This window comes from Capra hircus, chromosome 25, assembly GCF_001704415.2.
Source record: "Capra hircus breed San Clemente chromosome 25, ASM170441v1, whole genome shotgun sequence".
In the NCBI taxonomy this organism is placed as follows: Eukaryota; Metazoa; Chordata; class Mammalia; order Artiodactyla; family Bovidae; genus Capra; species Capra hircus.
Genome location: NC_030832.1, coordinates 496,628 through 511,915, shown reverse-complemented (window position 1 = coordinate 511,915; position 15,288 = coordinate 496,628). Strand labels below are relative to the sequence as shown.

The 15,288-nt window shown below is 67.2% G+C and overlaps 1 protein-coding gene across 1 annotated transcript; it reads right to left on the bottom strand.

The window, feature by feature from the left end:
* Positions 115 to 15,287, bottom strand: WDR90 (WD repeat domain 90). The gene is given in 42 exon segments (XM_018039841.1): positions 115 to 493; positions 1,026 to 1,110; positions 1,222 to 1,548; positions 1,655 to 1,785; positions 1,899 to 2,073; positions 2,255 to 2,377; positions 3,462 to 3,627; positions 3,769 to 3,880; positions 4,010 to 4,178; positions 4,258 to 4,448; positions 4,542 to 4,701; positions 4,810 to 4,931; positions 5,099 to 5,201; positions 5,686 to 5,783; positions 6,069 to 6,357; positions 6,359 to 6,489; positions 6,665 to 6,705; positions 6,798 to 6,928; positions 7,037 to 7,165; positions 7,356 to 7,517; positions 7,790 to 7,920; positions 8,257 to 8,387; positions 8,494 to 8,633; positions 8,813 to 9,048; positions 9,349 to 9,465; positions 9,535 to 9,665; positions 9,740 to 9,883; positions 9,965 to 10,083; positions 10,477 to 10,534; positions 10,603 to 10,748; positions 10,816 to 10,904; positions 10,907 to 10,925; positions 11,545 to 11,613; positions 11,850 to 11,912; positions 12,062 to 12,586; positions 12,782 to 12,869; positions 12,946 to 13,060; positions 13,322 to 13,483; positions 13,682 to 13,790; positions 13,876 to 14,052; positions 14,177 to 14,268; positions 14,463 to 15,287. Coding segments are annotated over 42 exon segments (6,165 nt in total). The 5' UTR covers positions 14,764 to 15,287; the 3' UTR covers positions 115 to 335.

Sequence of the window (15,288 nt, the reverse complement as noted above, 5' to 3'; positions counted from 1 at the left end):
GCGCCGAGCACTGCGGGCCCGTGCGGTCCAGGCCCAGAGCAGGTCTGGGGCTGGGGGTAAGCTGAGCTCTGGCAGTAGAGTCTGCAGTGACCAGGAGACGAGGCCTCACCGCTACACGCACATTTATTTGAACTGTACAAGGCAGAAACAAAACCCCAAGGGAGAGGGGCTCCGAGTACTTCACACACATTCAGGGTCCTGATGCTTCACACATGCTCCTGAGGTGCAGGTGTGGAGAGCCCACCGGGCCGACGGAACCAGCACAAGGCCCGGGGCCGACCCAGCTTCTCGGTCAAGCCTCTGCCCAGACCAGGGGCCCAGCTGAGTGGCAGGGCTCAGTGGCCTGTGACTTCCCACACCAAGATCTCGCTGTGGGCCGCTGTGAAGAGCAGCTGGGCTGACGGGGCGAACCTGCACAGCTGCACAGAGTCGTCATGGCCCGCGAAGTCCTGCACAGCCCCCGACGCGCAGTCCAGCAGCCGCACCATGCGCTCTGCAGGCAAACAGCAGGGGCTGGGCCAGGGCGGGGGGAGGGGGCCTGCTGCCCCCAGCCCTCTCTCCAGATGGAGCTGGTGCCTCGCTGGGGAGCCTGGCGCCCCACCCCCTCACAGATCCTATCTGTGAGCCCCAGGAGCACTTTCAGGGACAAGAAACCCAGGGCCCAATGGTGAAGAGTATGGCTCTGTGACGGAGAAGGCAATGACACCCCACTCCAGTACTCTTGCCTGGGAAATCCCATGGATGGAGGAGCCTGGTGGGCTGCAGTCCATGGGGTCGCTAAGAGTCAGACACGACTGAGCGACTTCACTTTCACTTTTCACTTTCATGCATTGGAGAAGGAAATGGCAACCCACTCCAGTGTTCTTGCCTGGAGAATCCCAGGGATGGGGGAGCCTGGTGGGCTGCCGTCTATGGGGTCGCACAGAGTCGGACACGACTGAAGTGACTTAGCAGTAGCAGCAACATAGCTCTATGAGGGAACACAGTGGTGCCCAGCCGGCCCCACTCAAGTCACCACCACTCACCAGAGAAGCCAATGGCCACGAGGTGGGCCCCAGGGGACAGACTCATGGACACAGCAAAGAAAGGCAGTGGGATCTTCTCCACCACCTGCAGGCGGCAAGCATGAGGCTCTGGGGGAGGGGGCCCCTGGCCCTGAGACCTGTCCCTCCCCAGCCCTGGGTCCCTCAGGCTCCCAGGACCATGGCGGAGTGCACGTGCCTGCTTCTGGCGGAGGCTGTAGAAGGCCACCTCAGGGTACACGCCGAGGCCCGCACACACCAGCAGCGCCGGGTCCCAGGGACAGAAGGCGGCGAGCGAGGGTGGCAAGCAGCTGGGAACCTGTGGGGGCACAGTGCAGGGTGGAGGGCGGGGGCCCTGCGCCCACGGGGCCGCCAGGACTACCTCTGCGAGGCTGGGCGCTGGGAAGCTCAGCCAGTCCACGAGCTCACAGTGGTCCCGCAGCCAGTCGGAGGCCCACACGCTGACTCGCTGGTCCCCGCTGGCGGCCAGCCATAGGTCCGTGCCCTCTGCACCAAAGTCTCCACACTGGGGGAACAAGGGCTGGTGGGTGCTGCCTGCCCTGTTCTCTCACCCCGTCCTGCCAGAACCCCAGCCTGGGTGGGCCCCGCCCAGGAAGGGTCAACCATGTCACCTCCTTCCTCGTGCTCTGGAGAGTGCAGATGGGGGCACCGCGATGGTCACTTAGCACCCGGAAGGTCATCCCTGTGCGGAGGTGGCTCACGGCCACGAGCCCGTCCTTGTCTCCAGAGACGATGGTCTGACCTGGGCCAGGCAGACCCTGTGCTGTCACTCGGGCGCCCGGCCTTCAGCCCAAAGGCGTGACCCGGGCCAGGCAGAGCCGTGGAGCCGTGCCACCACCGGGAGCCCAGCCTCACCGTCAGCGGAGAAGGCGAGGGCTGTGAGTGCAGCCGTGTGCAGGCACATCTTGAGCTCTACGGCCGAGCGCGGGATGCTGAAGACCCGCAGCGTCCCGTCGCTGTAGCCCGCTGCCACGTGCTGCTCTTCTGGGCGTCCGCACGACTGGGGGCTCCAAGCCAAGCAGAGGCAGCTCTGGGGACCACGGGCGGAAAACATCAGGAGCCCCCAGGAGAGGGCGGGGCCCAGGCCCAGCCAGACACCAAGGCTGGAGGGACACCGTGGGGCCTGCAAGAGCCAGGCCAGCAGGAACCCGGCCCAGGCTCTACCCAGGTATGCCCTCAGCCCCGGGCGTGCCCCCAGCCCCACCAAGTACCTGGCTGAGCACCTGGAACTGGATCAGCAGCTCCGTGCTAGCCACGCACCACACCCTCACGCTCCCATCATCACTGCACGTGGCGCAGTGGGACTCGTCGGGGCTGAAGGCCACCTCGTTCACCTGTGAGGAGCCACCAGCCTGCCTGAGGCCCACAGCCCAGGAGGAATACAGTGTCGCCACGTGGCTCTGGAGAGCATCCACCTCCCCCTGGAGCCTACCAGGCCCCAGCTCTGCCACGTGACACAAACTCACTGTCCCAACCTCCCAAGGTCCCCCCACGAGGCCTGGGTGAAGGCCCCTCCTGAGGTCCCCCACGAGTCCTGGGTGAAGACACAATGCTGAGCTCCCCCACAAGGCCTGGGTGAAATGTGAATCACAGGAAGCCCACAGGTCAGTTGAACTTGACCGTCCACTTGCTGGGACGTGACAGAACTGTCCTGACAAAACCTAGAACACAGGACTCCTGGGGGCCACAGACTGAAGTAAAGGACGTGCTGTTAACTGGGCCTCATGGCAGGGGGTGTGCAGTGGGGGGTGGCCTGAGATTGTCCCATGTGTGGAAAGAAAGACTACACAGAATCAGCGTCCCTGGTATAAGAAAAAGGAGATGAAAACCATGCACCAATGATGTGGGGACAAAAGCCAAGTCTTGAATTTAAATAAAAAGCTACAAATTGAGCCCTGCTTGGGTGAGAAGTGCTGGCCCCTCTGGCCCTCAGACCGTGACCTCTAAGCCCAGTTCCCACTGGGGGAACTGGGGCAGGCAGGCCGGGGTCAGGCAGAGTCGCAGAAGGAGGGCCTGGAGCACGCATGCCCCTCAGGAGGCGGGACCAAAGTCACCACCAGCTCAGGGGGACTCGGTACCAACAAACCACTGCCACCACCACCAGACACGGGCACTGCTGAAGAGACACAGCGCGCCCCAGGGAGGCAACGCCAGCTGGCTGGCCCTGCTAGACCCCAGCCCAGCCTCCAGACCCCAGGGATCCTAGAGGGGTACACCCAACCCTGTTGGTGGGGGATCCCAGCAAGGACTAGCTGTCCCCAACAAATAAACTATAAGAAAAGGGGCGGGACAAGCAGGGTCGTGAAGGCCATGGAGCCTAGGGCTGCTGCAGGGACACCTCGCAGACACAGCACCCGCAGGCACGGGGGAAGGAGTGAAGAGGCTTCCCGCCTGTGTGAGCAGCGGCCCGGCACTCACCTTGCTCCGGTGGCCACTGATGAGGCGAGTGCTGGTGCCCTCGGCCCAGCTGACGTACCAGAGCGTGCCCGCTGTGGTGCCCACCACGCCCATGTCCATGCTGTCGTGGAAGACCGCGCTCACGACAGCCCCGTCAAGGGTCAGCTCGCGCTCCAGAAACACAGAGCTGGACCTGGAGAGCAGGGCAGCGGCGGGAGCCCAGGGCGCCAGGTGGCTCAGCCCACGGCCCTGCCTCGCCTGAGCAGACCCCTGGGGGGCAGGCCCAGCCAGCCAGAGCGCCAGCTCCGGACACAGCGCGCACGCTCACCTGGCCCCTGAGCCCCTGCGCCGCAGCTCCGGCACGGCCCCCACAGCCCACAGGCGCAGCCGCCGCGTGTTGCTGCCACTGACCAGCCAGGTGCCTGAGCACAGCAGCACTCCTGGGGAATGGGAGCTTGCATGACCCTCGTCCCCAGAGGCCTGGGGCTCGAGAGGGCATCCCGCCGCCCCAGCACCGTGACTTGCGGGGGTACTGAGCCGCGAGGGCTGTGGGCTCGTCAGACACCCACCGATCTCGCCATCATCCGCCTCCCAGGCCAGGAAGCAGCAGCCGGCACGCGTGTCCCACACGCACACCTGGCCCTCGTTGGAGCCGCAGTACAGCAGAGGCGCGGCCCCGTAGCAGAGCGAGCTCAGCTCGCAGCCCCCCAGCTCCTCGGGGACTGGCTCCCGGTGGGCCTGGTGGGAGAAGAGCAGGGGTCAGCCACGCCCGGGCCGCCGCACCCCATCCTCCAAGGCCACCTCCCAGCCCCGGCACCTGGAGGCTGACATCGCCCGCCTGCCCCCACAGCAGCTGCAGGGTGAGGATGCCCTGGCCCACGCAGGCCAGCTCGCCGGTGTGCCAGGGGCTGAAGGCCATGCTGTGCACCGGCTCTGGGAGGCGCGTGGAGGACAGGAGCTCACAGGTGGCCGTGCTCCACAAGGCCAGGGTGCCGTCGCCACAGTCCCCTGGGGAGACGCAGAGGGCCTGTGTCAGCAGCCCAGGGGTCCCAGGACTGGCAGGGGCTCAGAGACCACCGTCCTCCAGCCCCGCCCACTGACCCAGGGTGATGAGGAGCCTGTCGTCCAGTGAGAAAGCCAGTGCCTGGACTGCGGTGTCGTGGTGAGAGAGGAGCTGCCGGCAGGAGCCCCGGGGCACGTCCCAGAGACGGATCTGGCAGCGGGAGGCAGCACTGCTTCGGCCGGAGGCTGAAGCCAGGACCTGGCGGTGGAGGGGCACCGTCAGCACAGAGGGTGCAGTCCACAGGCCCGCTCGGGTTGCAGGGGCACCACAGCTCCGGGCCTGCACAGGGGGCCGCAAGGCGGGCACCTGGGCATCGTGGCTGAGAGCCAGCGTGGAGATCTCCTCGGGGTGGCCGAGCCAGTGCTGCTGGGCGCCCGAGTGCAGGTCCTCCACCACCACCAGGCAGCCGCACGTGTAGGCGAAGAAGCCTAGGGGCAGACGGAGCCCGGTGGGTCAGCACGCCACAGTGCGCCCCGCAGCAGGCCCAGCCACAGGGGCTCACACCCGCACCGCCCCCCCCGGGGAAGGGCTGGGGGCAGGGGGCCCAGAGGCGCATCAGGACAGGCCCCCTACAGCCCCTGGGCCGTGGCCGCACCGGTGTCCGGGCTCCAGACCAAGTTGGTGCGCCCGTTCCCGTTGTAGCCCACGACGGCCTTCAGGCGCAGCCACTCGTCGCCAGCAGGCGGCAGGGAGAAGCCCTGTGGGGAAGCGACCGGGCACCTCAGACTCTGCCCTCAGGCCCGGCCTGGATGGAGCCCGCAGGTGTGGCTCCGGGAAGAGGCGGCAGAGGGCGGGAGGGGGAAGACGGGAGAGAAGGGAGGCCAGGCAGGGGCTCCTGGGGAGGGCCTGGGGTGTGGGGAGACCTGGGCAGGGCAGGGAGGAGCCTGGAGGCGGCCTCAGTGGGGAGAGGAGGGGAGCTGACACGGTTGGCTGGTGCACAGGACACTCCCGGGCCCAATGGCACGGCAGCGAGCCTTAACTAGCTCATCAGGAGCACCGGCCGGGCTTGAGGTGGAGGGTGACCAGCGGCCTCCAACCCGGGGAGCTGCCCCAGGGACACTCCAGGAGCCACTGCTGACGGTGGGGGGGGGGACCCTCGGACACCACAGGCTTCGCTGCCCGAGCCTGGCCTCTACAGCATCCGTCGGTGGCCAGGACCAGGAGGACCCCTGCCCCGCCCACCTGGGCCCGTGAGGAGGCCTTGTAGCGCGCGGTGAAGTGCCTGTAGGAGTTCGGGCGAGCGGGGGGCCGGGCCCTGGCTCCCACTGTGCTGCAGGCGCCTGTCGGGCAGGGCGAGAAGCTGTGGACCTCTGGGACCACACAGCGACCTCCCCGCTGTCGCCCTGCCCTGGCTGGTCAGATGCTTTGGATCAGAGGGCACTGGCGGGCCACATCACCCTGCCCGCGGCCTTGGGCTATATGTCCTGCAGGCGACCCCCACCCCTTGTTTGCCAGGGCAGCTGGCTTTGTCCTTAGACCACCTGGAGTCCACAAGGTACCTGCACCTGGGCCCCAGCCCAGTTACAAGGGACCCTGCCGCATGCTGCTGCCCCACCACTGCTTACTGGGCCAGCCACAGGGGTGGGGACGTCTGCCGAGGTCCCAGGGACCTCCTGTCACCCCACAGGCCCCATCGCCAGCCCGGCCAGCCTCCTTCTGTACCAGCACGGATGGGCCTGAGGCCTGATGGAGATCCTCGAGGCCACGGCTCCTGTCTGATGGGAAGAGGGCACCTGGGGAGGTTGGGGAGATAGCAGGGGTGGGGAGCAGGTGCTCGGAGTCCCCAGCCCGCCCCCAGGCCAGGAGCAGCAGAGCACGTAGCGGGGAGCCTCCCCCTCCCAGGACCCCCTCCCTAACCGTCAAAGTCCTCAGGGGGCCCAGCACAGAGGCTCGGCTGGGGTGGGAGCACTGGAGGTGATTCGGACACCTGCCGGGGGGCCCCTCTGGCCCCGGCCGCCACGCCCTCCAGCTCTCCTGCACCTGGGCCTGCAGACAGAGGAGCCAGGCTGTGCTCAGAGCCGAGGAGGGGGGGCACAGAGCAGGAGGCATGCCAGCCCCCCGCTCCCAACCAGCTCTGGCCTGGGGCCCCAGCACAGCATTAGCGTGTGCCTCCCACACCAGGGGTCACCGCAGGGCCTGCCAGCGTGGGGGGGCTACTCACCTGCTTCGCAGGTCGGGGGGGGCCCGGGAGCACCCTGGACACTGCAGAGGCGACAGGAGAGGCTGTCAGTGTGCTTTGGGGGCAGCGGGGGCCCAGAGAGGCCTGGCAGGTTCAAGTGAAGGGAGACACTTGCCTGCCTGGGGACCACCCCTCACGGGGAACCAGAATGTCCCAGAGGAAGATGGCGTCTCCCACACTGAGGAGCTGCTGCTGGTCGGGGGTGAAGGCCACAGCCCGCACCGGCTCCGAGTGGCCAATGTACACCTAGGGGGGCGGTGTCGCGCAGACCTGAGGCACAGCCCTCGCGCAGTGTCAGCCCAGGGCGCCCAGGGCCATCCTCCACCCTCCTGCCCACCCGCCCGGGACACACACCTGGCAGCTGAGGCCAGCCTGCGTTGCGCAGTCCCACAGCCTGACAGCCCGCTCGGCGGCTGTGAGCAGAAAGCGGCCATCCGCGCTGAGGGCCAGGGAGGCGCAGGCCGCGGCGTGGCCACAGGACAGCTGCAGGAGAGCGCGCTTGCTGCGAGGCAAGGTGGGCGCACCCGCGACCGCTGGCCGGGGGAGCCCTCCCCAGAGTGCAGCCACCTGGGAGCAGCAGGCAGCCCGAGGCCGCCCCGCCATGGGCGCTGTGGGCAGCAAGGCCGGAGCCGGGAGGACAGGGGCCAGGTCGCCAGCCACGGCCTGGGCTCACCTCCCGGACCACGTGGCCCGATCTGGCGTCCAGTACGGCGATCATGTTGGAGGACGTGGACACCAGCAGGTGGCTGGGGGGTGAAGGGCCAAAGCAGAGGGCCACAGCTGAGTCCAGGCAGCTGCCAGCCAGGTCCAGGGCATTGACATTCACCCTCAGAAGCTAGGGGAGAAGCAAGTATTGCCCTCACGAGCTCCGGGCAGAGCTGGGGCCCCCGAGCAGAGGTCCAGGTGGTGGGCAGCCTCAGGCACTCTGCCCTGCCCAGCCACCCACAGTTCACAGGTCCTCTTTCCCCCTAAGGGGCCTGGGTCCCAGGTCCTCTCTGCAATGAGTGTGGCCTCCCGCCCACAGGAATGACCCAGCCACCAGGGTCAGGGGTGCCCACGGGGTCTGTGCACCCTCAGCAGACACATGCAGGGCTCCGGCTAACTCACCTCATCCAGCGAGGCTGTGTCCACGACGCTCACCGTGTACTTGGAGGGACCCACGAAAGCCAGAAGGCGGCTGTCCTCACTGACTGCCAGGATGCTGGAGCTTGGGCAGGCCTCCTGGCACACCACATTAGCTGCCAGCACAAGGGGGCAGGCAGTCAGCTGGGCAGGGTGGACCCCACGGCAGCATGCACTGCCAGAGCGCCGGGCTCTCCCAGTGACCACCCAGAGACCCCCTGGCTGGCCAGACATGGTGTCCATGGGGCCCGGCCCTGCCCCCTGGTGCTCGGGCTGCAGGCGATCACCCCGTCCTGGCGCAGGGCAGGCGCTCTGATCTCCCACTTGGGGGCTGCTGGGCAGTCCTGAGACCACATCTGGCCCCGTGGGTCTATGAGTGAGGCTATGGGACACAGGGCCACGGTCAGGGAGGTACTGGGAGGCCCAAGCTGAGCCGGGTGTGGGGGCCTGACCTGCCACTCGTAGGACGCGGCACCGGGGCGCACCGCTGTGGTACTGGGCCAGGGCGCCCCGGGAGCAGGCGCTGAACAGGAAGCGACCGTCGGGGCTGGCGGCCAGGCCAGTGATGGCTCCTCGGTGACACCTGCGCCACACGGAAAGGTGTACAGATGCCCAGAGGGTGTCCAGGGGCAGCAGAGGGCGGGCATCCACCGCGGGCAGCTGTGGGGCAGGCCTGCCTGGGCGCCCACCTGTGTTCCACCAGGACCTCAGCGGCCTCCAGGCTGAAGGAGCGGACAGCCCCGCTGCTGAAGCCGCAGAAGAAGGTCGGTTGAGTGGGGTGGAAGGTGACAGCACGCGGAGCCTCCTCGGGCGACGTGAAGTCATACAGCTGTTGGGGGGGTGGGCAGTGAGGGCAGACGGCAGGGACCCGAGAGCCACTCTCCCCAGGGGGCTTGAACCTCGGCCCCAAACCCGGGCAGGAGGACCCAGGGCCCGCCCGCCGGGCCTCAGCGTGTCCTGCAGCCTCCAGACCGCCCTCCCAGCCGGTGCCCTCTGGCCACACCCCACCTGCTGCAGGGTCGCCAGGTCCCAGACGCGCACGGTGCGGTCCTGGGACACGGTGGCCAGCTGTCCCCGGCTGCGCTCGGTGGCAAGGGCCAGCACCGGGGCAGTGTGGGAGCGCACCAGCAGGCGGTACTCCTGGGACGGGACGTCCAGGAAGCCTAGGTGACCCGAGGACGTGGTGGACAGCACACGCAGGCCGCCGGGACTGACGCGGACGGAGGAGACAGGCCCCTCGTGCTCTGCAGGCAGGGGGCTCAGTGACCGCCCAGGCCTGCAGTGGGGCGGGTCCTGCACCAGGGCCCACCTGGGCAGGCTGACCACAGCCAGGCTATACCAACCCCTAGCCCCTCGTCCAAGACAGCGAGAAGTGCATTTTCCTGCAGCCTAGAGCCCCGTCTTCCTGTGAGCTAGGACCCGCACTGCCCCCGTGACTACCCACTCCCAGGTTCAGGACACAGCCCCACGGAGTCCCATGCTGTTCAGCCTGGCGACACGGCCCTCCTATGCTGCCTGGGGGTGAGGTGGTGTGCAGGCCCTACCTGCCTCCAGGAGGACGGAGGAGAAGTCCAGCGGCCAGAGGCGCAGGTAGCCATCCTCGGAGCCCACAGCGCACGCAGACCGGGAGACGCTGAGGCTGTTGATGGCGATGCCGGGGCCTGGGTGGGGGCAGCCAGGTCAGCCCCCAGCAGCAGGGCCCCTCCCCCTGCACAGCGAGGCCCACCTACCTGAACTGAAGGTCCGCTTCTGTGCGAGGGGGTCGCGGGGGGTCTGCAAGGGCAGCAGGCGGCGAGCACGCCGCACGGCCATGCGCTGGTGGTCAACCTCCAGGATGTGGCCGCTGCGGCTGCACACGTAGCTGCCAGGGAGCGGGAGGTGAGGGCGGTGGCGGCAGGGGCGGCGCGCCGGGCCTTCGGGGAGGGTGGCACTCACAGCGTGTAGCCATCCTGGGCTGGCCCGAAGGCCAGGTCGGTGAATTCCAGCGTGTGGTGCTCCCCCAGGTCCACAGCGCAGGAGCGCAGCGCCCCACCTCGGAGCCGCCACAGCCGCACGCTGCCCCGCCCACACGACGCCATCCTGCGAGGGTGGGAGGTGAGCGGGGCAAGGGGCAGGCTCACGAGTCAGCAGCCCCAGCACCCAGGGAAGGCAGGCAATCACCTGGCTTCGTCGAAGAAGGCTATCTGGAACGCCTGGACATCAGCATCGCTGTGCGCCTTCGCGAGGATGACGGCCTCTCCGCCTCGCCCCAGCTGGGCCATGCCCCACACCAGCACCGTCTGTAACAAGCCTGCACTGAGTGCCCCTCCACTCACCCGGCATCTCCAACAGAAGTCAGAGAAACCTGCCCGTGCCCATCCAGAGTGTCTACAGACGTATGTCTGCAGAAAAGAGCAGAAAACGCAACCACGAGTGGAGGAGAGGCCACGGGGGAACACCCAGCTTCAGAGACACTGCCGTGAAAAAACATCCGTCTCAGGCCTGCAGAACTCGCCAGCAAAGAGAGCAAGGCCAGTCACTCGAAAGACAGCTCCATCCACAAGGGCGAAAGAGATGCCCTGTGGAGCGTGTGATGTGGGGGTGCCTGGCCAAGCTGGGGGAGGCCAACGGGGGTCCCTGCCGCCTGCCTGTACTCTGGGACGGCTGCCCCACCTCCCCGCCGGCCCAGTTACCGTCCGCCCATGGCGGTCCTTGCCAACACCGCAGAGCAGCTCCCCGTTATTGGAGAAGCTGTGGACAGAGACGACAGTGAGCGTCACAAGGGCTGGCCCCCACCCCCCCGGGGGCCCTTCACCCACCTGAGGGAGGAGATGGTGTGGACCGGGCTCCGGAACAGGGCCAGGCAGCTCCCCGTCTGGAAGTCCCAGAGACGCAGCATGCTGTGGGGCCGGGCCTGGGCCGAGGCCAGCAGTGAACTGCTTCCGTCCAGCGCCAGAGCAGAGACCTGGGGGCAGGGAGTTAGGGAGGGTACAGGCCAGCAGACCACGCCGCCCCAGGCCAGGGGTGCCCACCTTGTCCGTGTGGCCAAGGAAGAGACGCTGCTCCCGGGTTTCGACGTGCAGGACGACAACGACCGCGTGGCAAGGGTACACAACAGCAGCCCGTCCGGGGTCCACAGGGCCTGCGAGCAGGGGCCGGGAGCTGAGGTCACAGGCTGGCCAGCTTCACTCCCCACCACCCTTGAGCCCCCCGAGGCACAAGCCAGGAGTCAGCACACTGCATGAACTGAAAGGACAGAAAGCCTGGTCGTGTGTGGGCATGGCAGGGCTCCCGCTAAGCAGGGAACTACAGGGGTCAACTAACAAGAGGCCGAGAGCCCACAAACACTCAGAGCCCACATCCAGAACAGCCTGGTGAGCACACGGCCACCTCTCCCACGGCTGCCTCCACAGGGACCCTGTCTTGCCCACACCAAGCCCCACTCGGCTGGACGGCATGCATCCAAGACTTAAAGGATGAACAAGGGTCTCAGGTCTCTCGAAGCTCGAGCATCTGGACCAGCACCACCACAGCTGGTGCTCACAACACAAAGAGCCACCTGTGTCTGTACATCACAGCACCAAGAACGCACCAGGCGTGTGCGGACGCGGGCGGGGCTGGGTGATCACAGCAGTGCAGGGACCCGGTGCCTAGGGGAGCTCAGAGGCCCACAGCCAAGGCAGGGAAACACGGCATCTGCCCGCTGTCTGCTCGGTGTAGCTGATGTTTGTAAGACCCAACAAGAGCACAGGACCCCTCACCCATTTGGTGCTGTGACCCCCAAAGCCGATGACCCCTTTGAGCCTCAGGATCGGATCTGGGAGGAAGCTCTGAAACAGGCAGACGCACAATGAGACCCAGGTGGCAAGGCCCCTGTCGCAGCAGGGCTGCCCCGCCCAGAGCCAGTTCTGGCCTCCCAAGAAAGCCACCCAGTCCTGAGCTCCGGCCAGCCACTCTGCGGTAGGAAGCCAGGACTGCAGCCTCAGTGCTGGACCCTCCAGGTGCCCCAGTCCTGAGGTTCCCCCGCAGACCACTGGGGCTGGGGGCAGGGCACCAGCTCTCTTACTCTTTGTTGAAAACGCTTCTTGCCCAAAGCCGCCTCCGGTAAGCTCTGCTTCCTGCCAGGAGGCTGGATGGGAAGGGACCATCAGAGGGGATACCCGCCCCTCGCCCATTCCCTGCAGGCAGCGGCCCGGCAGCCCTCCGTCCACTGCTCATCCGCACACGACCCCCTCGGGGGCGCAGTCCAGCCCCACCTTCCTCGGGAAAGGCCCTCACCCCATGCGGAGCTGTATCCTCTGGAGCCACGGGCTCCACCGTTGGCTGACGGGCAGACACATGAAGGCCGTCACCAGCTGCATGCTCATCAGTGGCCTCCACCCAGGCCAAGGGCTCCTGGATACAGCCACTGGGGCCAGCCACACAGGAGACCTCCGAGCGCTCACAGGACACGCTGACTTCCGGAAGGGGCCTGGGCATGGAGGCGGCCCAGCGGGACTGCAGGACAAGTGCTCGTGAGCGCCCGGCCTGAGGCCAGCACCCCCGGCCCCCCCTCCGAGGGGCGCCGGGCACTCGCGGCTGTGGGCTCGTGCTTCTGGGCCACGCGGGCCCTGCTGTCCCGCGCAGGCTTGCTGCAGGCCCCTGGGGAAGGGGCAGCCGCGGCACACGCCCTGCTAGGACCGCAGCGCAGAAGGACCGACTGGGCAGAGTGCGGACAGGCACAGGGCGCCGGGCAGGGGCGGCAGGGGGCCCGGCCTTGCCCACTCTGCAGGACAGGAGCCACGCTGACAGCGGCAGCCCGCCCTAGCAGGGGCCCCAACACCCATCCCAGCAGGGACGCGTGAAGCCCCAAGCACTCACGTCACAGCCTCCCGCTGCTCCGGGGCCGCCTCCCCGCGCCCTTGCAGGCACCACACGGCTGGGGTCAGCTCCCCAGATGCAGCATCAGGACCCCTCTCCTGCCGAGCGCCATGGGCCCTGCAGACCTGAACCCAGTCACCGCTGCCCCACAGGCCCACCTGCCTCAGGAGGGAAACCGCTCTTCTGCACCAGCTCGGAGGGCACGTGCGAGCTGCCGCTCGGAAACCTCGGTGGGGTAGAGGACGAGTCAGCTTCCAGAACAGCCCTGCCCTCCCTGCACCTGGGACAGCAGAGGCACTCACCGGATGTGGACGTAGCGGTCGTGCCAGCTCTCCCCCTTTGGCACTGGGAAAGCCATTTCTCGCGGTATGGGGGTGACGGGCAGTTTCGAGCGCCGGGCTTCAGCAACAGTGACGGCTGTAAAGAGCAGAGTCGGTCCAGGTCCAGGGAACCGTCCAGGCCCCTCTCCCAGCCCAGGGGTCTCAATACCAGGGGCCAGCAGGGTCCTGCCTGGCCACCAGCCCAGCCACCACTCCCTCTGATGGCTGCCTCGGAAGCTGGGAGGCTCAAAGCTGGCACAGCACGGGCATTTCCACTGAATGCCAGGGACGGAGCGGAGGGCGGCCCACAGGGAGCGAAAGCAGGTGGGTGGCAGGCTAACACAGCTGTGGTCCTCACCAGGGTCGAAGCACAGGTCACTGGTGTAGAGGCTCCGGACCAGCATGCTGGCACACAGCCTGACGCCCTTCAGGTGACTGTAGCAGCGTCGCAGATAGACCAGCAGGATGTCGTGCAGGTCAAGCTGCAGGCAGGTCCAGCGGGCACCAGGGAAGGCCACACCTGGCAGAGGTGCAGGACTCGTGCCAAAGTCAGCACCTACCCTCTCACCAGCCAAGCCACAGCACTGTGTCCTCGGCCTGCCCCCAGTCTCATGCCCACAGCCACGCGACCCCCATCCAGACCGCCCCCCGAGCTTTCTGACTGGACGCCTCTCCCAGACCATCCCCGTGCCCCGTTCGCGCCTCATCTGCGCGGTACCTTCCCTGGGTGTCCCAGCCTCACAAATGAAAGGGAACTGCAGCCACGTAGCTGTAGACTTGAACTCCTTGAAGAGGTTGGAGAAGGACACTCGGATGACCTGGCTGTCCTGTGGGGCACAGCATGGACGTGAGGAGTCAAGGCTGCCGCAGGAGTGCAGGGCCCTGGGCAGCCCCCCTCTCCCAGCTCAGCACCTCAGTGGACACATCCAGGTGAATGACGAAATGCTTGGCAGGCAGTGGCCGAAAGAGCACGTACAGGTACCGCCCGGTCAGCCCCAGGGACTGGGTGCTGGTTTTGGGGAGCTGGATGTAGTTGCTCGCAGAGACAGCGCCCCGCACGCGGTACACGGTGCACTTGAGGGTCTTGTCCTGGACAGAGAGACGTCTTGCAGACGTCCTGCAGCCCAGGGAGGCCGGGAGGGCTGCAAACAAGCGTCCAGAGAGAAGAGAGGAGAGGCCGCCGTTACCGCCGCCGGGCGCCCCGGCCACTCACCGTCACGGCGGCCACGTCCCCCTCCTTAGTGGAGCGCTTCCACTCGTCCACCTTGAAGTGTCTGAAGACGTTGAGGAACGGCTGCTGCCACACTGGGGGACAAGGGGACATGAGGTGCCAGGACCACCGCAGGTCCAGGGAGGGCCCGGCAGGGCCTGCGCTCTCCCCAGCGGTGACGGCCAGCGCGGCGCGCGGACTGGGCTGCGAGCGAGTCTCAGCACCAACCCGTGCGCGGCGGCGCCGGCCCTTGGACCCCAGACCCCAGCCCCTGTCCGCGCGCCGCTACCTCGCGCCATGGCGCCGCAGCTCGCGCTTCCCGCCTCTGCCGACGCGCACCGCACGCAGGGCACGCAGCGCGTGCCTAGCAACAGAAGCCCGGCAACGGCGCCACTGACGCTGCACGGCCGCAGGTACGTCACCGCGCCTGACACGTGACCACGGCACGGGGCGGGGCCTGGCGCGGGGCTAGACCCCAGTTTCCCCGGCTGCCTTTCTTCCGGTAGCCCCGAGTTGCTGTCCGGCCACTTCCTCTCTACTGCTGTCTTGCCACGGGGCAGAAGCCTCCGCCCCCGGGCCTCTGCGGTCATCCCCAAGCCGGGACCCCGTGGGCTTGCTCTAGCACCCCCGGCACCACCGCTGTGGGGTCTGATCTGGGAGGTTCCTGACCGTGAGGCCCGTGTTGTGGGAGCGAGACGCAGCCCCGAAATCCTGACCGCACTTGGCGCAGTCGGTCCTCCCCTCCCCTGCTGCTGCCCAGCCCTCTGGAGGCCCTTATGTCAGCTGCAGGCCTCACAGGACCCTGAAGGCTCCCCGCCAGACCTGGGAGGTTAAGATCCGACAGCAGGCATCCTGAAACCTGACCCCAATTCTGGGTGGCTGAGACCCCCATCTCGGGGTCAGTTAAGTAACATCTCTGGGCCTTGAGAGCAGGTTTCGACACCCATCAATGATTACAGGGAGAGGAAGGGGGCGTGGGTGTTCAGTGGGGTCGGCTGGCATTTACAGACTTCTACGCAAAATGACCTGGCCCAGGACACAGGAAGGCAGCTGGGCAGGAGGCTAGGTGCCAGAGTTGGACAGAGCTTCAGCTGTGGGGAGGCGAGACGACAGAC